The 24343-nt window shown below is 33.1% G+C and overlaps 2 protein-coding genes across 3 annotated transcripts; one reads left to right on the top strand and one right to left on the bottom strand.

Annotated features, from left to right (window-relative positions):
* Nucleotides 1–1553: 1553 nt before the first annotated feature.
* LOC150035439 (uncharacterized) lies at nt 1554–3256 on the top strand. Of its 2 annotated transcripts, XM_090314279.1 has the most exons (5): nt 1554–1713; nt 1823–1972; nt 2070–2171; nt 2543–2804; nt 2887–3256. In XM_090314279.1, exons 1-5 carry the CDS (start codon nt 1636–1638, stop codon nt 3003–3005), a joined length of 711 nt encoding a protein of 236 aa, XP_090170405.1. In that variant the 5' UTR covers nt 1554–1635; the 3' UTR covers nt 3006–3256. The 2 variants fall into 2 exon arrangements, with proteins under 2 accessions (XP_090170405.1, XP_090170406.1); XM_090314280.1 differs by lacking the exon at nt 2070–2171.
* On the bottom strand, nt 3223–5868 carry LOC150035438 (protein FIZZY-RELATED 3-like). The gene is made up of 10 exons (XM_090314278.1): nt 5244–5868; nt 5049–5171; nt 4857–4961; nt 4579–4758; nt 4440–4502; nt 4157–4351; nt 3969–4070; nt 3809–3871; nt 3647–3715; nt 3223–3524 (listed from the first exon to the last, which is right to left on the bottom strand). Exons 1-10 carry the CDS (start codon nt 5715–5717, stop codon nt 3471–3473), a joined length of 1428 nt encoding a protein of 475 aa, XP_090170404.1. The 5' UTR covers nt 5718–5868; the 3' UTR covers nt 3223–3470.
* Between the last annotated feature and the right edge of the window lie 18475 nt (nt 5869–24343).

Here is a 24343-nt window from a genome sequence, read left to right as displayed (position 1 = left end):
TAAGAGGTCGTCTAATAATCCAGTTACCTCAATGGATAAAGGCATGGTGTGGCCATCAAAGAGAATGTTAGAAAACATGTAAATTTGCTCCTATTTTAACAATTACATTGTGTATATCAAAGACATAGCTATTATTTGTTTTGATGTAACTATGATAATATATTGTTTTAGTATGTCAATGTATTATTTTAACAATTTTTTAGTATATCACATACCAATCAAATAGTAATCTTTATCATTAAGTATCAATATCAAATAGTAATCAAACAACAATTATTTAGCAATCCATATTACTGGTAGTTAGATAACAACCAAAATCATATAGAAATTAGACAACAATCAACACTATCATTAATAATAATAATAATAATCAAATAGTAATCAAATAGCAACGGGATAGCAATCTAATAACAATTATATGTCAATTAGATAACAATCAAATGATGTAGTAAAAGTTCATATAGAAATCAGGTGAGAATCAAGAGACAATCAAATTACAATATTAGAAACTACGATTAGAAATTACTAATTACGTGACAAAAGTAAAGATAATCAGATGTCAATCAAATAGCAATATCATAAACAATGAGGGCATCAATCATAATGATTTTCTTTCGACGTTGTATATTAATAGAAATGGAAGAAATGGGGAGTGAAAAGAAGAATTGAAACGGAAAATGCGTAGAAATAAAAGAGAATAAAAATGTTCAAATAGTCGAAAGTGAAATTAAAATTAGATAATAATCGGTATAATCGAACAATTAGTATCGATAGTAATCAAATTGCAATCCGATCAGATAACATTTGTATCATTAACAATCATATAGTAATCAATGTCAAATAAAAATTAGACAACAATCACGTGACAATCCAATAGCAATCAAATTTTATATGGTTAGTGGATCAGGGCATTTTTAACTTTTCAATTTCAATGTCTCATTTAAATTGGGTTGAATCGACTCATTTTCCTATTTTTGTAAAATTTATATTTAGGTAGATATGGACCTAATTTTTTGAACTTTTTTATATGCTTGCAATTGCCACTTAAAAAAAATGTATGAATATGCATAAAATCTGTTTTGTGCATTAACTGACATCAAAATAATTATTACTAATTTTTTCATTGTAGTACATATTTTTTCAACAATAATAACAATAAAATTATAAGTGTACCATAAAGTAAAACTGTTGTTTTCGTTTCACCGACACGCAAAAATATTAACTATCTAAAAATTTATGGTTCAAATTTCTCTAATCAAATAGTACTAACGAAAATGCCAGTTTAATTTATAAACAAATTAAGGTGAAAAGAAAAAGTTAGATTCTTACACTTAAACTTAGTACAAATTATAATTATATTAATAGAAAAACATCACAATGTTTATAAGATATAATGACATAGGTTACTTTTTTTTTTTTTTTTTAATTGTTAATTAGTCTTGAGGTATGTTTATCTAATAGTTTTCCATCTGTTTTAACGTATGTGGTGCAAATTCCCCTTTTAACAAAAATAATGAAATAAAAAAAAAATTAAAAAAGAAAATAATTAAAAAAAAAAAAAAAATCTGAAAACTCAAGTTGAAACCCTAGAGAAGGGTTTTAGATAGAAGCAGTTTTCCGGGGAAGAAGAAGGAAATGAGTGGAGCAGGAGCACCCGATTTCTTCTACAGAGAAGCTCAACGCCTTGGCTATGTCGCAAGATCCGCCTTCAAGGTATAACCCTACTTCCCCTCTCTGTTTTTCCTCCTCCTTATAGCCTTCCACCCTCCTCGCCAATCCTAATTATATATGTTTTTATTCTCCTCCTCTGCTTTCATAACAGTTGCTTCAGATTCAGAACCAATTCAAATTGATTACTTCTGGCTCCTCCGTTTTGGACCTTGGTTGTGCTCCCGGTGCCTGGCTTCAGGTAGCTTGCCAGAGTCTGGGACCTCCGAGAAATGGAGGCTCTGTTTTGGGAATTGATCTCAAGGTGTACTATTTTTCTTCTTCTGGGTTACTTAATTATGCTGAATTCATTTATTAGAAAGTTATAATTTGTAAAAGAAAATGTGGGTCTTGCAGAACAGAAGGTAAAGGTTCCTCATGTGCATTGTGACTCAAGGGTTCAAACTGTTTGTGCTGATGTAATGAACCTTCCTAAAAATAAATTGAAGTCGTTATCTCCTAAGGTAACTTCGCTTATCAAAAGTAGGGAATGTCATGTAGTACTATTTTTACCAATTCAATTTCATTAACATTGAATGTTGCATCATTCCTGAACATAGCTTTTATTGGTACATTGGTAACATTCCTGTTCACTCTTTGAATGATGTTATTAGAAACATCACTCTATGACTAGCATTCAATGGAAGTGCAAGATTTGTGGCAATGGTTTGGTTTAGGAGATGCAAAGTTTTCTCCTTACTTTAGAAAATTGAAAGTGTTAAACAAAAAGGCATAAATATACACATAAGGAGTTCGAAGAGAAGGTGCAGTGACTGGGGGAAGAAAACTTTGCGAGTTACACTGTCTAAATCCTGTTTTTTGATTGGTTCTGTAGGAGAAGGGATTTTCTGTAATACTCTCAGATATGTGCCCCTTAGTATCTGGAATCACCACGAGAGATGCAGCATTATCAGTTGAATTAGGGATGCAAGCAGTTAATTTGGCTCTTGGAGAAGCTGCGTTAGGTGTTGGAGATGTTATACATGGAAAGGATAACGACAATGTGGATGATTCCACTTCGGTTTCAGATTGTGATGGCGTGTTACGACAAGGAGGCCACCTCGTTATAAAACTTTTGGAGAGTGAAGATACCCAAGGTAGAATTTGATTTCCACATAAAGTCTATAGCTGGTTATAGTTGGTTTTGTCTTTACACTCTTCTTCTATTCTTTATCACAGAATTCAGCCGTATGTTGAAACCACTCTTCCGAAAGTCATCCCTGTTGAGGCCTAAGGCTACTAGATCGTCATCAAGAGAGATTTATCTGATATGTCAAAGCTTGAAGGCAAGAACATAAATGTTCAAATTTTGAGCTGACTGCAACTGTACACAACTAGAATATGAGATTGTCAAAGCGGAGTTCCCGAACAGTGTAGCCTCATTGGAGAGACGTAGAGAGGTTTTTTCCGGAATTAGTCGCAATGTGAATTACTTGGAGAGATTTGTTGAGTTTGCAGATTTTGTATTAGTTGTTTGTATAAGACGACCTATTATTTAACTTGCCTTGTTCAGCATTAAGTCAAACCAATAAGAAGTGGCTTTCATTGAGATTGTGTGAATCAAGAACAAAATGACCTTTTCATTTATCAAAAATACAGAAATTAAAACAAACAAATCAAAATACTGTTCTCTGAAACCCGCATTGTTTCTTGCATTGTTTCTTGCACTCACAAACAGTTGCTTTGGGAGAATTCCAAAGAGGCTGCCATTTACAAAATGAATGAATGAATGAAAGCTATGCTTCCTATTGTAAGGAATTTCGTCATCGGATTTGTGTTCGCCCTAATGACCACAGGCCGGTATCCCTGACTGGTGTCTGAAAAAACAGAGACAACATTATAAACCTTTTAAAGGAATCATTTAAGGAATTATCTGATTTTTCTTGAAAGTTGATGACTGGTGTTCATGTAAAATAAAGAATCACATCTCCTTGTTTACCTGTGTTTTCATTGATGGGAAGATATTCCAAAACCGAAGAGTTTCATCTCCAGCACCTGTTACAATTGTCTGCAAGAGGCCATATTCATGAGACCTTCAAAAAGGAAATTGCTTTTGGTGAAGTAAACCTTAAACAACCAGGCATATAACATGTTCAAATACCTGACCATCAGGAGACATTGCCAGGTACAACACTCTCATTGTGTGTCCAGTTAGAGTAGCAACCTATTGAGAAAGAAAAAGCAACAGATCTAAGCCTGAGAATTTATATTTATATCTACTGGAATCATATTATATTTTGAATTGTCTTTGAAAAACAAACCTTTCCCATTGATGGATACTTCCACACCATAATCTGGTTCTGTGAATACCCATGTGTACTCACAAGTTCATTTACATTTTTACTCCATGCAAGATTGCAAACCTGAAAAAAAAATTTGACAGAATCTATCATAAGGTTGATGAAGTTGAGGGAATCATATTCTCATCATCTTTACAAGGGAAAAGAACCTGGCTTCCAGTGTCAACACTCTCCAACTGGTGACCGTTTGCAGTATTCCAGAAGCGAATGCATCGATCAGCAGTTCCGCCTCCAGACGCAAGAAGGCTGCTCTGGTGTGGCGACCAAGCGATGGCCTTAACAGCAGCTGTGTGCTCAGTTAATCTTAGTACAGGCTGCTGTGAATGCTGGTTCCATACCAAAAGCTGTTAACAAAAGAAGCTCTATTATTAAATGATCAAATCAAAGAAAAAAAACCTCTTTGAACAGGATGGATTATCCATATATCTCTACCTGATTGTCATTTCCACCAGAGGCAAGCTCTCTGTCATCGTTTGACCATTTAAGCCCACAAACCTGCAGGTGTCATTAAAAGAATCGATAATCCTGTAATGTTGTGATATTATCTATACCGAGTATTTCTCATTCTCACCTCAGATTTATGGCCTACGAGTTTGTTCACAAACTCACTAGCAACTCGGAGATCATGTTGAAGAATATTACGATCTCGGCTTCCTGATGCTAATATACGAGAATTCCATGCCAAAACACCAGTTCTCGTTTGATGCCCTCCCATGGTTCTAACTTTCTTGCATTGACTCCCATCCCATATCTAGTTATAACATTGAAACACAACAGAAAAGTAAAAATACGAACTTTTATCATGAAGCCTGATCCCAAAACTTCTATCTTTATCTTCTATCGTGTTACCTGAACTTGACCCAGATTTGTACCAATTGATATGTAGGAACCCTCTCTGGTCCATTGAACTGAACACACACCATCATTGGGTCCCAAATCACATAACTTAGTGACCTGAAAATGAAATAAAACACACCCATTTGTTGAGAAGGGGTTAAAACAAAATTAAGAACAGGGAGTTGATCTGTGAAGTGAACTTACTTTGCAATTTGATGCACTCCATAAATAAACGCATGTTCCAAGTCCTACAGCCAACACATTCTGTGAGGACCAATCTACAAGATTCAAGTAGAAATCATCTTGAAGCGATGGCGCATCAAGAACCTGCAATAGTAATGAAGAACTTAGCTGAGTAATTTTACAGCAAACACAGTATTGAAGAAGAAGGGTATAGACCTTATGAGGTGTCTTGGGGACTTTGCGAGGCGGCTTTGGTGGGGTTGAGATTTCAGAAGAATGGCCAGCATCTTGGCCAAAAATTGAAGGGGAATAAGGGGAATTTGGAGCGGAGGGATCCGTTTTAAACCTGAATATGTTCTTGCTAGGACTCATAGGAGAGCCTTGACCTTGGGAACCTGCAGGGGAAAAAGAACCAAAATCAGATCCAAAAAGCTCCGATTTCAACAACCTTGAATAAGCCTCATTTCCCCCTTCTTTCACAGGGGAGGCCTTTTCAATCAGCCCAAATGTGTGCAGCCTCGACGAGGATCTACACGGAATGAATCTGTCGCTGCAAGTCGAGGTTTTCGAAGGCGACGACAAGTTTGATATCGCTCGAAAAGAACCCGAAAATGTCTCGAGCCGAAGTGACCGTTCGGCCATTCCAGCTGGGAGATTAAGCCCAGTTTTTCTTGCCTGAGGCGAATCCATTTTTTGTTTCTTCTTTCTTGGATCTAAGAAAGAATAGGGGGAATCGGTAATGGGGGAGGAGTGTGATAAATTTCAATGCAACAGAGAAAACCAATAAAGAATCTCCTCTGTTTGTTTTTCCTCTTCTCAAGCAGAGTGGGGTTTTTTCTGTGAGGAAGAAGTAACGGTCGAATTTTTTGGTAGGATTTATATTGAGAGGCAGCGGCCTGAAATAGGAAATAATAATAATAATAATGAAGGGAGGGGTTTTCTTTGAAAATTTAATAAAATATATTAAGAAAGATGTGGTCTATTTGGAAAGTTTTGTAACGGTCAAGTGTATAAACGAAGCTCACGCTTAGCTGGCTTGCTCGGCTTTTTTTGTACAGACTGGTTGTTTTGTTACCTTCAATTTGGGCCGGATCAAATCTATCCGGCCCAAAAAGTTTGCTCCAAAGCCCATTTTCGGAGTTCAATTCAGTTCCTTTTTCTAAAGTTAGTTTTATATATTTTAGTCGTTTTTTCCATTAATCTTGTGTTGAATGTTTTTCAAAATCTTTATTTTATTTCTTATTTCTTATGTATTAAAAGATTTCAATTAAGTTTTCGTTGGGATTGGTTACCTAAATCTCTTTGTCATCTCCTAGTTTGTAAACATTGTATAAACATATTTTTGTTAATAAAATCAATTTTATTTTATAAGTATATACTCAATCCAATAAACTAAGATCCTAGGTTATTTTATGTAATTTAAACAAGTATGTAGAGACATACAAGTGGATCTTGTTTAAATAATAACCTAAACGGTCTGTAGTAGATGGTACCTTATCTTAGTGACACTATGGATACGACCCGCTTTGTAGGTGTTACAAGTGTTGTAAAGTACTACAAATGATCTGATCCTGATTATTCATGTAGAGACATGTGAACGGGGTATCATATACAAAAAGTTTGTATAAGACCGGACCACGAAATGATTAGTTTCTTTATATAATGCCATTAATAATAGAGACTTACATTTCACTAGGATGACCATAGGTGACATGACCTGAATCTTGAGTGAGTTGTGAACTCCTGCTCATGAAGGTGGTCCTTTGATTTGTATAGGTGAGAATGGCCAGATTGTCAACTCAATCAACCTACCATTTTGGGGCTTCGTTTGACTGGGGAGCTAGGAACACAGCTACACAAGATGAAATTCACTCCATCCCGGATGTCAGGGCAAGTAGATAAATTGCTCTCTTAAAGGTTGATTCTGGGGCTTGAACATAATGGTCACATCCTCTCCTGGCCCGAGAGGGACTTGGTCATAGTTGAACTATGACTTATTGTTCATTAGAAGAATCAGTGGTACTTAAGGAGTTAGATGTAACTACAGGAACAAAACGGTAATTTTGACCTAGTTGTACATGCGAGCAATTTGTGAAGGGTCATTGCACTGTTGAATGGTTATATCAAATAGACACAGAAATATATTTGAGAGTGCAGCTCTCGGTCTTTAGTGGAATGACCGACAGTTAACGGAAGTTGGGTAATTTAATTAAAAGGTTTAACTAATTATCCAAGTAGGTCCCCTCTGTAACTCAACAGAGATTTAGTTGAGAATTAATTTTAATTTGAAGTGTTCAAATTAAATATATATGATATAATTAATTAAATAAATTATATGTGATATAATCAATATAATGTATTTGATACATTGTAGTATAAAATATTTGAGAGGAATTTGAATACGATTCAAATACTAATTATGTGAATGAGATTCATATAATTAAATTTAATATAAATATGATTTATATTAAATACCATAAAGTAGTTGAGAGGAATTAAATATTTGAATATGATTCAAATATTAATTATATGGATGAGATTCATATAATTGAATTTAATATAAATGTAATTTATATTAAATGTTATGTATTATTAAGAGAAAATAAAACTATAGACTATGTGTTATATTTGATATAACATATAGTGTATATACATATAATAAAGTAGTTCTTTTATATATATATATATATTGTTTATATTAATTTAATTAAAATTAAATCAATTTTAATTAATTCCCTCCCCTGATCTCTCATCCAATACGTGAAGTGGGTAAGGTGAATGGCTATCATTCATCTTCCTCATTAGATTATTGAGAGAACGGTTCTTTCTAAAGAAAACATACAAAAGAGAAAAGTTCTCCAAAAAACCTCTCTCCTCCTCCCCATTTTCTTTCCTCTTCCAAATCTAGGGTAGAACCCACAACTCCTGCTTATTCTCAACTCTAAAGAATACAGAGGGTTCGTCTTTTGGTAGTGTCCCTTTTGGAAGAGGAGACCATGATCTGCTCGAGGAATTTCGTGAAGAAATCGGTTCTTCAAAGGTAAATTTGTTTCCTCCCTTTCTAATTAGAAAAACATGCTGTAATTTTATTCTTGGATGCATAATCTTTCTTCTTAATTCTATAATTTTTAATAATTTTGTAAAAAAAAGGAAAGAAAGAAAATTAGGACCGATCCCCGCATTCTCCTATGGAACCTTGAATGATTTTTCCTTCAGTTTTTATAGTGATGAAAAAAAAAAAAAACATTGAAACTGGGTAAAATTATTATATATTGTTGTAGTACACTTACTTTCCTTAGTTGAGTAGAATAGGTTTCATGTTCTGATTTGATTAAATTGATATATTACTTTTTAGTAAGATGAAAACCTTACTACGTAATAACTTGTTCAACTCAATTTTTTATTTGCAAAATAAAATTTCAACTCATTAAAATGGTGGTACACTAATAAACCACTATTCTTCTAATATTTAGTATCAGGAAGAACTTAGACAGGTTCGAATATTTGTCCCTAGAGAGATTCGAATATGTGCCCCCACCTATCATTATTCTTAAAAAAAAAAAAAAAAAAAAAGTAAATGTAGGATTTTAATTTTTTTAGAAAATAAATTTAAATCCTATTTTGATCATGTGTTTACGTCTTTTCATTTGCTCGTAATTTTAGAACATCTATTTTGATATTGATACACCTTAAGCTTTTGTTCATTTGATCCTTAAATTCCTAAAAAATAATTTCGCCATTTTGATTCCTATATAAATTTAAGACAATAATTTAGGAAGATTATTGAATGTCGCGATGTTTTAATGAAATTTAATTCAAAAAGTTAGGGACAAAGGGATGATAAAAGATTACCTTGAAAGTATAAAATTTAAGATTTAGAAACTAAAATGGATAAAAATTAAATGCATAACGATTATAATAGATATTTTCAAAGAGTGAAAAAGAAAAGACGAGCACATGAACTAAAATATAAGGATTTAAACATTATTTTCAAATATTCTATCACATGTTTTCATTGTTTTCAAAATCAATCTCAAACATAATCGAAAACATAAATATGTAGGATACCTTTTAGGCTCCATTTTAGAGCATATAAACAACCGCAACTCTAATCCCACAATTTATTTTGGTAAGAAATCATCTCGTGGTTTCAATTCAAATGCTCCCACACTTTATGCTAGCCCACGTTTCTTAAATAAAATATTAAACTACATGTTATAAAGTCGTTAATTACTTAATTAAAATTATCCTAAGAACTACTTATTTAAAATTTGAATTCATTACAAGTAATCATTTTAGACTAGTCTTCTTTTTTTAATACACAAGGCTGAAGTGAAATGCTGCAACATGCTAAAACACAGCGGTTGCCAGATTTTGGTAGTGATAAGAATGTTATCAAATGTATAAAAGTAATTGAAACATGAAAAATAAATTTACACAAATAAATGAAACAAGAAAAAATAAATGTAACTTATAAAAGTAACCTCCAAATTACTGGGAATAATTTGATTTGAGAAAAGAAAAATGTATGTGTATAATTTATAAGATTTTTTTAGGTCTAAAACATATAGCAGTGACTACATTAATGTGGTGAAAAACGATGTATTTTTAGAGAAGTAGAGTTTTGGTGTTCCATTACTATATATAGTTTGAAGAAGAAGAGGAAAAAAGGGTTTTGAGGTTGGGTGATAAAAGAAAATGCATTAGTTAGAGCTTTGAACTCTTAGGGTTTATTTATTTATTTATTTATTTATTTATTTATTTATTATTATTATTATTATTATTATTTTTTATTTTATTTTATTTTTACAACTATAATAATATATAAATAAAAATTGAGGGTCTCGGTCTTTTGGGCCAATGGTTTGTTTGTCTCCTTTCATTTTGATTTTGGAAATTATAAACTTATTATAGTGGTGAACCTAGAAAGACCCCATCTTGAAAAGGCATGTTGAGATGAAAACCTATGGTGTTTAATATGGTGTTAGAGCCCATAAATCCAAAATAGTTATTCGGTAAAAAAAAAAAAAAATTGAGATATGATCCAATAATGTTGAAACCAAATTTATGATCCAATCATGAGGGTAGACAAGCTTTGGTGAAACCTGCTTTGTTCTATCTCCTTTAATATATTCTCCTGTCATTTGGGATATGCATGCTGTGTTGTCTTCTTATAATATTGTTGAAAGATTTTTACTAGAAGACGAACAACATGTTTCCCGAATATGCTGAATCATTGATCTTTAGCCCATATTTTCAACTAGCCTCATGAATTACAAGAAATTTCACATGATTTGAGGAAGTGGTTGTCATGGTCTGTTTCACTGATTGCCATGATATAGCAGTTCCTCCACATGTGAATATTTACTTGTTTGAGATCTAATTTTGTATGGATCAAATAAATATCCAGAATCTGCATAACCAACTAGATCAAATTTCGATTTATTTGAATAAAACAAATCCATATTAATGATTCTTCGGAGATAATGGAGTATATGCTTAATTTTGTTCAAATGTCTTTTAGTTGGAGAAGAACTATATCTTGCTAATAAATTTACTGAAAATGCAATATCTGGTTCTGTATTATTAGCAAGATACATAAGTACACCAATTGCACTACGATATATGGTACTTCAGGACAAGAAGTTCTTCATTATCATCTTGAAGTCGAAATATATATTTCTTTACATCTAGTGAACAAGCTTTCATTGGAATGTTCAATGGATGTGCTTTGTCCATATAAAATCTTTTCAAAACATTTCCTGTATAAGTTGACTATGAACAAATATCCCATATGCTAAATGTTTAATTTGCAAGCCATGACGAAATTTTGTTTTTTTGTTTTTTTCTCGAGATCTTTCATCTCAAATTCTTTCTTTAAGATATTCTATTGCCTTTGAAAGCTTTTCAGGAGTCCCAGTTATATTTAAGTCATCAACATATACAGTTATAATAACTAATCCTGATTGTGATTCTTTTATAAAAACATATGGATATATTGGATTATTTTGATATCCTTCTTTCAAATATTCACTCAGGCGATTGTACCACATTCGTCCTGATTGTTTCAATCCATATAATGATTCTGTAACTTTATTGAATACAATTCATAGAAATTTGATTTATATGTTTCAAGTACCTTAAATCCTTCTAGGATTCTCATATAGATATCACTATCAAGAGATCCATATAAATATGCTATGACTACATCCATAAGATGTATGCCCAGATTTTTATACACAGTCAGACCAATTAAATATCTTAATATAATTGCATCCACCATCGGAGAATAAATCTTCTCATAATCAATACTAGGTCTTGTGAAAAATATTGTGCAACTAGTCTTGCTTTATATCTTGTGACCACATTATTTTCATTTCTTTTTCTCACAAATACTCATTTGTATCCCACAGGTTTGACACCTTTTGGTGTTCGGATTACTGGTCTAAAAACTTGACGTTTTGAAAGTGAGTTTAATTCTGCCTCGATTGCTTCCTTCCACTAAAGCCAATCTTTTCTATGTCGACATTCTTCAACAGATTTTGGTTTAAAATCCTCATTTTCAGGTATAATATCAAGAGTAATATTATATGCAAAAATGTTGTCAATAACTATATGAGTTCGGTTCCATCTTTTTCCTGTAATGACTTAGTTTATTGAAATCTCATTATTATGTTTAGGTATTCCATCTTCCTCACTAGTAATATTAAGGATTTATTTCTAGGTATTTACATCCTCAAACAAGTCTTCATAACTATTAGTTAATTTTCTTTTTCAAGGATTTTTGTCTTTGGAACCCACTGGTCTACCACGCTTCTGGCATGTTCCAGACTCATTAGTGATAACTTGCTGTGTTGGGATATCAATTTTTGATGAGATATTTGCAGTTGGTATATGTGATTTAGTTACTTTATTTACATCTATAAATGCATCTAGTAACTGATTTGCTATATTTTGCAAATGAATTATCTTTTGAACTTCAAGTTCATATTGATCTGTACGGGGATCTAAATGAGACAATAACAATGCATTGCATGTAATTTTATTTTTCTAACTTCTTAATTCCTCCCCCTAATGTGGAAAATTTGTCTCATCAAAATGACAATAAGCAAATTATATAGTAAATATCTCATCCATCAGGGGTTTAAGATATTTAATAATTGATGGAGAATCATATCCAACATATAGTTCTAACCTCTTTTGAGAACCCATCTTAGTACGTTGTGGTAGAGCAATTGGAACATATACTGTACATCCAAAAATCCTCAGATGGGAAATATTTGGCTCATAGCCTTAAGTTAATTGTAATGACTAGTACTTATAATATGCGTACAATTGACGCTGCATGCAAAATAGCATGCCCCCATACAGATATAGGAAGCTTAGCTCTCATAAGTAATGATCTTTCAATTAATTGCAAACGTTTTATAAATGATTATGCTAAACCATTTTGTGTGTGAACATGAGTTACAAGATGTTCAACACTTATCCCAATTGACATACAATAATTATCAAAAGCTTGAGACGTAAATTCACCAGCATTATCAAGATGAATAGTCTTAATTGTATAATCAGGAAAGTGTGCTCTTAACTTAATTATTTAAATAAGTAATCTTGCAAATGCAAGTTTTTGATTTGATAATAAGCACTAGTGTGGCCATCTATTGGATGTGTCTATTAATACTATAAAATACCTAAATGGTCCACTTGGTAGGTTAATAGGTCCACATATATCACCATAAATTCATTCTAAAAATGTAGATTCAGTCCCCATAGTTGGTGATGGTTTAATTATCAATTTTCCTTGAGAGCAAACATCACACGATAACTCATTAGATTGAAGAATCTTCTAGCTCTTCAATGAATGTCCATTTGAATTCTTAATAATTCTCCTCATCATTATAGATCCTATATGACTTAATCTGTCATGCCAAATTGTAAATATGTCTGGATTCATGAACTTCAGGTTCATTGTTGCATATGTTTCAATTACTCGTATATGAGTAAAATATAATCTAGAAGATAAAACAGACAACTCTTCCAGTATACGTTTTTCATTTAAGAAGTAGATATGATATATAGATTTCCACATTATTCTTACTATCAGTTTCAATATGATAACTATTACAACTTATATCCTTGAAACTAAGTAGATTTCTCTTTGATCTATTAAAGAACAATGCATTGTCAATTGTAAATTTTGTTCCTCTAGGCAAAATAATATTTGTTTTTCAAAAGCCTTCAATCAGGTTTGCAGAACCTGATATCGTATTGACTTTTGCTTCCAGCATTGTCAATTTGAATTTTTTTCTTTTTTTACTTGTAAGTATTGTATGTGTAGTTGCACTGTCTATCAGACATAGATCTTCTTTACTCATTTTTTAGTCACCCAACATATGCAAATGATCTAGATTTCTTCATTAAAAGAAAATAATTACAATAAGAAAAACAACTTTTGGAATATACAAAGATTAACATCTATTAGGAGAAGAGAAGAAAAAAACATGAAGATGAAAAAGAAAAAAAACATTAAATCTATATATTTTTAAAGTCAAATGAAACACTTGATGTTCCATCAATTCTACCGATTTTCTCTTCAGAAATTCAAAGAAGTTCGCCACATCAAATTTGTCATATAGGATGGGTCAAATATGTAGGAATGTATCAGCAACAGTGGAAGCAACAACGATCATTAAGCACTCTAATTCATTAATTTTGGCAGAATATAAAGTATGTTCTTGCAGAAACAAGTGGGTTTCAAGACATACCTTTATTGAACTTTTTCAAAGCTCGATTTTCAGCTGCAAACTTCTCCAAATCTTGTTATAGACCACCTCAAGATCTTCTCCACTATTCTCTTGGTGCTCTAGATTGAGTTGTGGGACTCAAAACAAGCTTGAATGAAGGGAATTTTGAGAAGAGCTCACAACAACAATCCAGTTGAAGAACACCTTCTTCACCACGAATTTTTCAGCAAAAATTCTATCGATTACATCCCTCAAATTCATTCCAATCTTTTTAATATATTGCAGACTATCATGCAATGAAAATGGCTGCATGAGATACAACTCATGCTTGGAGTAATTGAGACCTAAAGAGATGGATTTTGTGAGCAACTTGAAAGGTGATAATGGAATAAACCAAAATTCCACTTACATGTTTTTCCATCTTTTTCAACTTTTCCAAATTGATTTCAAAAATCAATTTTATTTATAAAATTAGAAAAGTTATTAATTTTACAAAACTAATTTCATAAATTATTTTTTCTAATAAAATTAATAAATAATTATTTAAACAATTTAAATAATTCTAATTAATTTAATATCAAATATTAAATTAATTTTTACACAAATCCACCTTCATATATTTAAATCATATTTAAATATTAATTCTTCTATTTCGTTTAATTCTTAAAATTAAACACGTAATTATATCTCATATAATTACTAATTCCATTAATTCTAATTTGAACGTTTCAAATTAACTTATCACGCTACTCTAGAGCTAATCCATTTACGAGCTAGTAGGGGGACCACGCGGACCTACGGATCATAGGCTCCAACAATCCGAGATTAATTGGCTAAACTTATTAGACCAAATTAACCTCTATTTGTTAACTAATGGGTCACTCCACTAAAGCCCATAGTTGCACTCCCGTCACTGTAGATATATTATGTCCACATGATTTAACTATAATTAGTAAGTCGACTCTTCACAGGTTGTTCGTAATAACGACTGGGTCAAATATTTGTTTTACCTCCAAGATTACGTCTTGTTTCTTAAGTTCCTACTAATCTTTTAATGAACAACTGGTTTGTGATCTAGTTACTAAACCAAAACTCTCTCAGCCCAGTGAGAGGGTGGGGCCTCTTGTTCAAGACCTGATTTAGTACTTAGAGAACAACCTTTCTCCTATCTCTAAATCAGGTAGGCGTGAACTCCGTCTCGCACCCTATGTCCCCAGCTATCTATTAGGTCTTACCCCTAAAATGGGAGGCTTATTGAGCCAAACCTCACCTATGCAAATCTAAGGATGACCTGAATAAATAGGAATTCATATTTAGCTCAGGATTAAGATCGAGTTATCTAGGTCATCTAAGTGAAATAGTCAGTCTACAGTAAACAATGTTATAAAGTAAGAGTGACTTATTTCTTGGTCCGATCTTATGCAAACTCATTGCATAGGATGCCCCCACTCTTCATGTCATAACATGTACGAATTAGGATCACTTTGTTTATAGCACTTTACAACTCTTTGTAACAACTACAGAGTAGGCCGCATCCCATAGTGTTATCAGAATAAGGCACTCAACCTTATTCACATACTATAAATCATTTTGACTATTTACTCCAACTTGATCCCCTTTTATATCTCCACATAAAGTTCAAGTACTCATATAATAGTCATGGGTTTTAGTTTATTGGATTTAGACTTTCATGTATACAATTTATAAAATCAATAATAAGTTTATTGACTATAGAAAATGTTTATCATTTTACAAACTGCGAGTTTTGGGACATAAAACCCAATAATACTCCCACTTGGACTAAAACTCCAGTGGATCAATATATACAAATATGTATAATATTGAGTTTACACGAAGAGAACAAAACATACAAATACTATAAACTTGGGCATTTCAATACCCATAAATTCTCCCACTTTCCCTGGTGATGAAAAACTCGTAGACCTAGTCCTACTAGGTAGCCCTCAAACACTTTCGAGAGGGCCTTTGTAAACAGATCAACTAAGTTGTCTTGTAAAGCTATCTGGGTGACAATTACGTCTCCTCTGTGTACAATCTCCCTGATGAGATGGTACTTTCGATCGATATGCTTTTCTCTTTTATGGCTTCGTGGTTCTTTTGAATTTACAGCTGCTTCACTGTTATCACAATAAAGAGTGATAGACAGGTGCATATTAGGAACTACTTTCAGATATGTTAGGAGCTTTCTGAGCCATACTACTTCTTTTGCTGCTTCACTTGCAGCTACATACTCGGCTTCCATTGTGAAGTCAGCAATACAACTCTGCTTGATACTTCTCCATACAACTGCTCCTCCATTTAGAGTGAATACTGACCCCGAAGTTGATTTCCTAGAATCAATATCGGCTTGGAAGTCAGAATCCGTGTATCCAATAAGGATCAGATCCTTAGCACCATACACAAGCATATAATCTCTCGTTCTTCGAAGATACTTGAGAATGTTCTTAACAACAATCCAATGATCATATCCAGGATTGGATTGAAATCTGCTGACTACTCCAACGACATAGCATATATCAGAACGAGTACACAATATTGCATACATTAAACTCCCTACTGCTGATGCATATTGAATTCTATTCATGTTCTTAATCCCTTGAGGTGTCTTAGGATTTTATTCCTTAGACAGGTGAATTCCATATCTGGAAGGTAACAATCATTTCTTGGAATTTTGCATTTTATACCTAGACAAAATTTTGTCTAGTTAAGATGCTTGAGATAATGCTAATGTTCTGTTCCTATGATTCCGAACTATTTGGATCCTAAGAACATACTGTGCTTCTCCCAAATCTTTCATTTGGAATTGTGAAGCCAACCATCTTTTAATGTTAGCTAGAAATTCTACTTCATTCCCAATGAGTAGAATATCATCAACATACAACACCAGAAAAGCGACAGTTTTGTTAACGATTTTCTTGTATACACAGGGTTCGTCAACATTTTGTTCAAAGCTACAAGATTTAATTGTAGTGTCAAATATCTTATTCCAGGATCTAGATGCTTGTTTCAACCCATAAATGGATTGGTTAAGTTGCAAACCTTTTCCTCTTGATCCTGTTGTATAAACCCTTCTGGTTGAGACATATAGATACTCTCTTCAAGATAGCCATTCAAAAAAGCTGTCTTAACATCCATTTGCCATATTTCATAATCATAAAATGTAGCTATGGACAAGAGTATTCTAATTGACTTTATCATGGCAACCGGAGAGAAAGTTTCTTCATAGTCTATCCCCTCTCTTAGGGTAAACCCTTTTACCACAAGTCTTGCTTTGTAGGTCTGTACCTTACTATCTTGGTCTCGTTTTCTCTCGTAGATCCATTTGCAACCGATGGATTTTACCCCTTCAGGTTTATCTACAAGATCCTAGACAAAATTGGAATATATAGATTCCATTTCAAGGTCCATGGCTTTAATCCATTGATCTTTATCCACATCATTCATTGCTTGGTTGAAACACAATGGATCCTCTAAACCATCATCTGGTATGATGACTTGAGCTTCAGTCAAACCCATGTACCGGTCAGGCTGTTGCACAACCCTTCCACTACGACGAGGCTAGTACCAGTTTCATCAACAGCTCTTGTTGATGGACCTACTCTATCAATAACTCTTATTGATACATTTGTCGTTTCTCTGGACATTTCTTCTATTACTAGCTTACTGCGAGGTTGATGATTCTTTATATGATCTTCCTCTAGGAAGGTTGCATTTGTCGATACAAATACCTTGTCTTCTTGAGGATCGTAAAAGAAACCACCTTTTGTTTCTTTCGGGTAGCCTACAAATAAACATACTTTTGAACGTCCTTCCAACTTTTTAGGATCTTGCACCAACATGTGTGCTGGGAAACCCCAAATTCTAAAATGACGTAAATTTCCTTTACGTCCTCTCCAGAGCTCGTAAGGCGTTTCAGAAAATTTTTTCGAGAGAACCATGTTCAAAATATACACTGCAGTTCCAATTGTGTGTCCTCAAAAGGAATTTGGTAACTGAGCGTAACTCATCATGGAATGAACCATGTCCAACAAGGTTCTGTTTCTCCTTTCTGCCACACCGTTTTTCTGAGGTGTGCCAGGGGCTGTGAGTTGAGACTGGATTCCATGTTCTATTAAATAATTCTGTAATTCTAAATCCATATACTCACTACCTCGATCTGATGGAAGTGTTTTAATCTTTTTACCGAATTGGTTCTCAACCTCAGCCTTATACTCTTTGAACTTTTCAAAAATTCCAGAATTTTGGTGCATTAGGTAAATATGCCCATACCTGGAATAATCATTTATAAAGCTAATGAAATATTCATACCCTTCTCTCGTTTAAAATTTAGAGGGCCATAAAGGTCTGAGTGTATCAGTTCTAAGGGTTTTTTGGCTCTAAGACCTTTTCTAGAAAAAGATCTTTTTGTCATTTTACCCTCAAGACAGGATTCAAAGGTGGTAATGAACTATCTTTTAACTTATTTAGGTGACCGTTCTTAATCAATCTCTCAATCCTGTTGAGATTTATGTGACCCAGTCTAAAGTGCCAAAGATAGGCGTTTGAAGAAAATTTTCTTTTCTTATGAGTCTCAGCAGTTTTAAACATCTCTATGTTCAATACGGCTTAAACCTCAGTCGTTTTAACATATACAAGTTATTTTCTAATCTTGAGAACAATTTTGTTTACTTTTTGTATTGATGAACACTTCATCATTTTTGAAATAAACATTATAATTTTATTCTAGCAAACAAGAGATAGATATTAGATTCCTTTTCTTAGAAGAAATGTAATACACATTTTTCAAATAAATGTACTTATCTCCTATAAATAACTTCATATCTCCCACTGCTTTAGCTGAAACAACCTCCCCGGTTCCTACCTTGACGATTGTTTCACCTTCTGTCAACCATCTTTAGGAACTTGTTTCCTATGAGATAGTACAAACAGGATTAACGACACCTGAATCAATTATCCAAATTTTATCATTTTCCACTAAACACGCTTCGATAACAAGTAAATCATATTTATCTTGTTGTTCGAATTTTGCACTCTCATTTATATTATTCAAAATTTTAGATGAGTTGGGAGATAAAGGATAATCCTCTATTAAAACTCTTTTGGTGTTATCAACTGCTAGTAATTTGTTTGTTGATTTGATTTTACTGTTATTTAATTCAGAAGTGAGTATTCTAGAAGAATACGACATGCTGATAAAATTTAAACAAATTCTAATTAGTAAATTGTAACTAAATCCATAATCAAGTTTTAGCAAAAAGTAATAATGTACTCATAACTATTATTTATTTGCAACGATACTATAGTGAGTCAAAATATGTGCTACCGAGGGGCAGTCAGATACTCCTTCACTAAAGCAAACAATTTTGATCAAATACTTTCTCTGGAATAACTCTTATTTCTATAGTCGTTTAGGTACCGTTTTTAATTAGAAATTACTAACACTCTTAATAATTTTGTAAGTGTAACCCTCCATTTTCAGACATTAGAGGTTGGCCCCAACTATGCTACTGAAATGGAGAGTCAAGGTTGGGAATGGACCAAAGAAATCTTATCCATTTCTAGAGTTTGTGTTGTTCCGAATCCTATGTTACAACCCTCTGATGGGATAGCTGTCATTAAACAACTAGCAAGGGCCGTCTAAATCAAACTAGCAGGCGCAATATAGGAATCTCATGGTCCAAACTAACGGAAGAGACCACAGGATATATTAACACATATCCTTTACCCACTTACTATAAACTACTTCCTCTGTTCTCCTTGTTATTGAGTCATACAAACACTTTTCGAATGGAGGTCACTTCCAGTGTGACACGAAGCGTCATATGAATCTCATGGTGTAAACTATCATGGAGACGTGGTAGTTGAAATCTATATATCAATAATAGACTTATGTTTGAACTACTTCCCTTTATTCACCAAAATCTAGATTTATGCTAAAAATACTTTTCGAATGGAGGTCACTTTCAAGATGACACGAAGTACCGCTTAAATTTGGATTGTGAACTCTTAGGGACGTGAGAGCTAAAAATAACGTATCGTATATGTTATTAATCTCTCACTGAAGTGTTCTAATAACTTTATCATATAAAAGTTATTAAACTGCCACTGAAGTGTTCTATTAATTAGGTAAATTTATACTTAGATTCATTTCGGCTAAACAAACTACCTTAAGTCTATGTGATTTATCCAAGTATAACGCTTATAATTGAATTTAAACTTATGATGTCTAGGTGATAAACTATTTTATGCAATCGATAGAATTTTTGCTGAAAAATTCGTGGTGAAGAAGATGTTCTTCAACTGGATTGCTGCTGTAAGCTCTTCTCATAATTTCCTTCATTCACCTTGTTTTGAGTCCCACAACTCCATCTAGAGCACCAAGAGAATAGTGGGGAATATCTTGAGATGGTCTACAACATGATTTGGAGAAGTTTGCAGCTGGAAATTGAGCTTTGAAGAAGTTCTACAAAGGTATGTCTTGAAACCCACTTGTTTTTGCAAGCGCATGCTTTATATTCTGCCAATATTAATGAATTAGAGTGCTTAATGATCATTATTGCTTCCACTGTTGCTGATACATTCCTACAAAATATGTCATTATCCTAGTATGCAAAATTTTTGCTTCCACATTTTTCTCTTTTTTCTTCAGGGAGACTTGATAGAAATCAACTAAGTGTTTTGACGTATGTTAGGTAGGTGATCAATGCCCAATCATTCTACATTGGAAACACTTATTCTCAACACTTTTTAAACTCTTATCTTGTGGAGCTTTTCCTTTGTGATCATCATTTTTTGTGGTTCTTTTGAAATTTGAATAATTGGAATGACCACCACGAAAAATAATAATTATTTCTTCCTCTGCCACAGTCACGACCACGGCCTCGACCACGATTATTATTAAAATTCACAGCATTCACTTCAGGGAATAGTATCATTCTGGTTGGTCAAGATTCATAATTTTTCATCAATACTCGTTATTTTGTTCGGCGACGAGAAGACATGAAATTAATTTAGAATATCGTTTAAAACTATTCTCTCGATATTGCTTCTGCATGAGCATATTCGAGAAATGAAATGTAGAAAATGTCTTCTCTAACATATCAACATCAGAAATTTTCTCTCCGCATAATAATAATTTCGAACTGATTTTAGATAATGTGGAGTTGTAATCACTTACTGATTTGAAATCTTGTAGCCTCAAGTGCATCCACCCACAACGAGCTTTAGGAAGAATAATTGTTTTTCTATGATTATTCATCTCTTTCAAATTTTTTCACAAGATACAAGGATCTTTTATTATAAGATACTCAATTTTCAATCCCTCGTGGAGATGATGACGAAGAAAAATCATAGCTTTTCCTTTATTCTGACTAGATGTCGTATTTTCTTCTTTATATTCTCTCCAAGATTCATAGCATCTAGATGGATTTTGGCATCAAGCACCCATGACAAATAATTATTGTCGTTAATATCAAGGGCAAAAAATTCTAATTTTGTGAGATTTGTCATGGCAACACTATCATAAAATATTGTATTTATGTTAGAAACTTAATAGATATTAAATATGCAAAAAAATATTAAATTTATTAATTATAACGAAGAGGAAAAGTCGACATACCTTTAGCGAGAAAAACGACAAAAGCTCGTACCGGTAACGTGTTATGAATTTGAGGAACACAACGAGGACACGGATGCCAATAAAATATAATATTAAAATAAATAAATAAAATATAAATATATGGATAAATAAATAAATATTAAAATAAATTAAACATAATATCTATAAAAATATAAAATAAAATAAATAACGAAAGTAAAGAAAATAACAAATTATGGATTTCTCCACTTTCTCTAAACTTTTTGGAATTTGCCCAATGTGTCTTTCAAAATCCACCAAATGCCACTATTTATAAGTAACTTGGCAAGTAGGAGATAGATTACATGGACATTAAAAATGAGTATTTACAAGATATATGGACAACACTTTGGAAAACAGGGTATGACACATGGTCAATAGACACTAAACATGAGCATCTAATGGACATCTATTTTCTATAATATTTATAATAACTCTTAGGGCCTGTTTGGACTCAAGATTAGAGTGAGATGAAGTGGGCTATAATAGCCCATTCCTTGTTTGGGGCTCCAACTATAGTTGGAGCCCCAATTATACTATCACATTTTAACCCTAGGGGAACTGTTCCCAACCCCCACGATTCATTGTTTGCATCTCCTTTGTTCTCCATCGCATTCTTGTTTCCTTTTTTGTCCGATTGTTCTCCCTCGATTTTTCCCCTTTCTTGTCCGATCGAACGCTATGTCCATGTTTCGTTCTTCCTTTTCTTTACTTCTCTGACTTCAAATTTGGTTTCATTCTTCCTTCTCTTTACTTTTCCAGCTTCAGATCTGGTTTTGGTTCCGTCTTCGAATCTGGTTTCGCATTTATTGCATGTTTTTCTTCAGATCTGGTTTCGCATTTAACAAATCTATAGATCGTATCTCTTCCATTTTTCGCTCCAAACAATCTCTCTCTTGCCGCTCTAAAACTTTGATTCCATTTTCTGCGTTATTTGGTCTTCTCATTCGGTCAAAATAGGCCTTGGAGCTTGGTAGGGGGAGGTTGAGATTTGGAGCTTGGAAAGGGGGAGGTGAAGGTAATCTTCTTTTTCCCTTTCCTAGCCGATGATTTTAGCTCAAAATTTTGTAAATCAGTGGACAAATTATTCCATGTTCCTTATTTTGCTTCCAAACTATGTTCTTCATTATACTGAATTCTTTTGCTTTGAATTACTATTGTCTCTGTCAAATATATGTTATGTTGAATTATGCTCTTCATTATACAGAATTATTTTGCTCTGAATTACTATTGTCTCTGCCAAATATATGTTATGTTAATTATGCTCTTCATTATACTGAATTATTTTGCTTTCTATTACTAATGTCTCTGTCAAATATATGTTATATTGAATTATGCTCTTCATTATACTGAAGAATAATAGATTTTGATTAGAATGAAGAAGAATAGATTTGGATTTTGATAAAGAAGAATGAATTTCGATTAGGTTATAGGATTAGGTTCAATCAAAGATTATGAAGCACAGAGATATGGATACACATTACAGATACAATTGGATACGACGATTCGTCGATTTATAAAAAACTAAGATATGAATACGTTTAAGGATGAGTCATGTTTTTAATATATATATTTGTAAAAAACGAGGATACTGATATGTTGAAGATACATTTTCTTTGTCTTTAAAAAAAATCTAGGATATAGATAAATTTAGCATACGAGTTAATAACAATAACACAAAATAGAATACGCACTGAAATACAATACAAAAAAAGTAACATCTATGATGTTGAAGTATTATAGTTAATAAAATGCAATAGAAAAGTCAAACAACACTTCTTGTCATCGTTTAGTGTCTGTCGCTACACGATCGCTTAGTTCCATTGCATAGAACTTCATCGCATCGTTGAGCGTCGCAGCTACACAATCGCTTAGTTCGATCGCATAAAACTTCATCGCATCGTTGAGCGTTGCAGCTACACGATCGCTTAGTTCTATCGCATAGAACTTCATCGCATCGTTTAGCTTGCGTCGCAACTATGTGATCGTGTAGTACTTTCCAACGCATTGTTTAGTTTCCACGCAAAGCTAAACGATTGCGCAATGCTATTGCATAGCATTTTAATGCATCGTTTAGCTCTCGCAGGTATACAATCGTCTAACGTCCAACATCACAACGACCAATGTCCGTAGCTACACGATTGTCTAGCTTTTCTTCTCATCGTTTAGCGCCTGGAGCTAGACGATCGTTTAGCATTTGAACCTCAACGACGATTTTGGGGAAAAGCTGAAAAAACTGGAAACGTAGCTCGGCCTTCTTCGCTTGTTTCTTCAATTGCAATTTAATTTCAACTCTAACGACTCCAAATAAATTACAGACTTTTGAAAAAACATATAAGCTCATCAAACAAGAGCCAATTACAAATTTAATTGAGAAATCAAAGAGAAATTAAATGCCAAAACTCAGAAAATCACATCAGTGAAACAGTTTCATATAACTCATAAAAACACCCATCGCACTAAAATTGAACCAAATTGAATGCTTATATGATGCTCTGATACCAATTGTAGGATTGTATCAGTAACAACGGAAGCAACAAAGATCATGAAGCATTCTAATTCATTAATTTTGGCAAAATATAAAGCATGCTCTTGTAGAAACAAGTAGGTTTCAAGACATACCTTTGTAGAACTTTTTCAAAGCTCGGTTTCTAGCTGCAAACTTCTCCAAATCTCGTTGTAGACCACCTCAAGATTTTTCCACTATTCTTCTGGTGCTCTAGATTGAGTTGTGGGACTCAAACCAAGCTTGAATTAAGGGAACTATGAGAAGTGCTCATAGCAGCAATCCAGTTGAAGAATACCTTCTTCACCATGAATTTTCAGCAAAATTCTATCGATTACATGCCTCAAATTTACTCCAATCTCTTTAATATATTGCAAACCATCATAGCAATCCAGACCTAATAGAT

The sequence above is a fragment of the Benincasa hispida genome, chromosome 6, assembly GCF_027475165.1.
Source record: "Benincasa hispida cultivar pf3 chromosome 6, pf3_genome.v1.1, whole genome shotgun sequence".
Classification (NCBI taxonomy): domain Eukaryota; kingdom Viridiplantae; phylum Streptophyta; class Magnoliopsida; order Cucurbitales; family Cucurbitaceae; genus Benincasa; species Benincasa hispida.
This window is presented reverse-complemented; position numbering and strand designations above follow the sequence as displayed.

Coding starts and splice junctions, on each gene's coding strand:
- LOC150035438 (XM_090314278.1), bottom strand. CDS start 5,717: ATGGATTCGCCTCAGGCAAGAAAAACTGGGCTTAATCTCCCAGCTGGA. Junction 4,759..4,856: donor CAAATCTGGGTCAAGTTCAG/GTAACACGATAG, acceptor TGTTATAACTAG/ATATGGGATGGGAGTCAATG. Junction 4,352..4,439: donor CTGGTGGAAATGACAATCAG/GTAGAGATATAT, acceptor TTTTGTTAACAG/CTTTTGGTATGGAACCAGCA.
- LOC150035439 (XM_090314279.1), top strand. CDS start 1,636: ATGAGTGGAGCAGGAGCACCCGATTTCTTCTACAGAGAAGCTCAACGC. Junction 1,973..2,069: donor TTTTGGGAATTGATCTCAAG/GTGTACTATTTT, acceptor CTTGCAGAACAG/AAGGTAAAGGTTCCTCATGT. Junction 2,805..2,886: donor GGAGAGTGAAGATACCCAAG/GTAGAATTTGAT, acceptor TCTTTATCACAG/AATTCAGCCGTATGTTGAAA.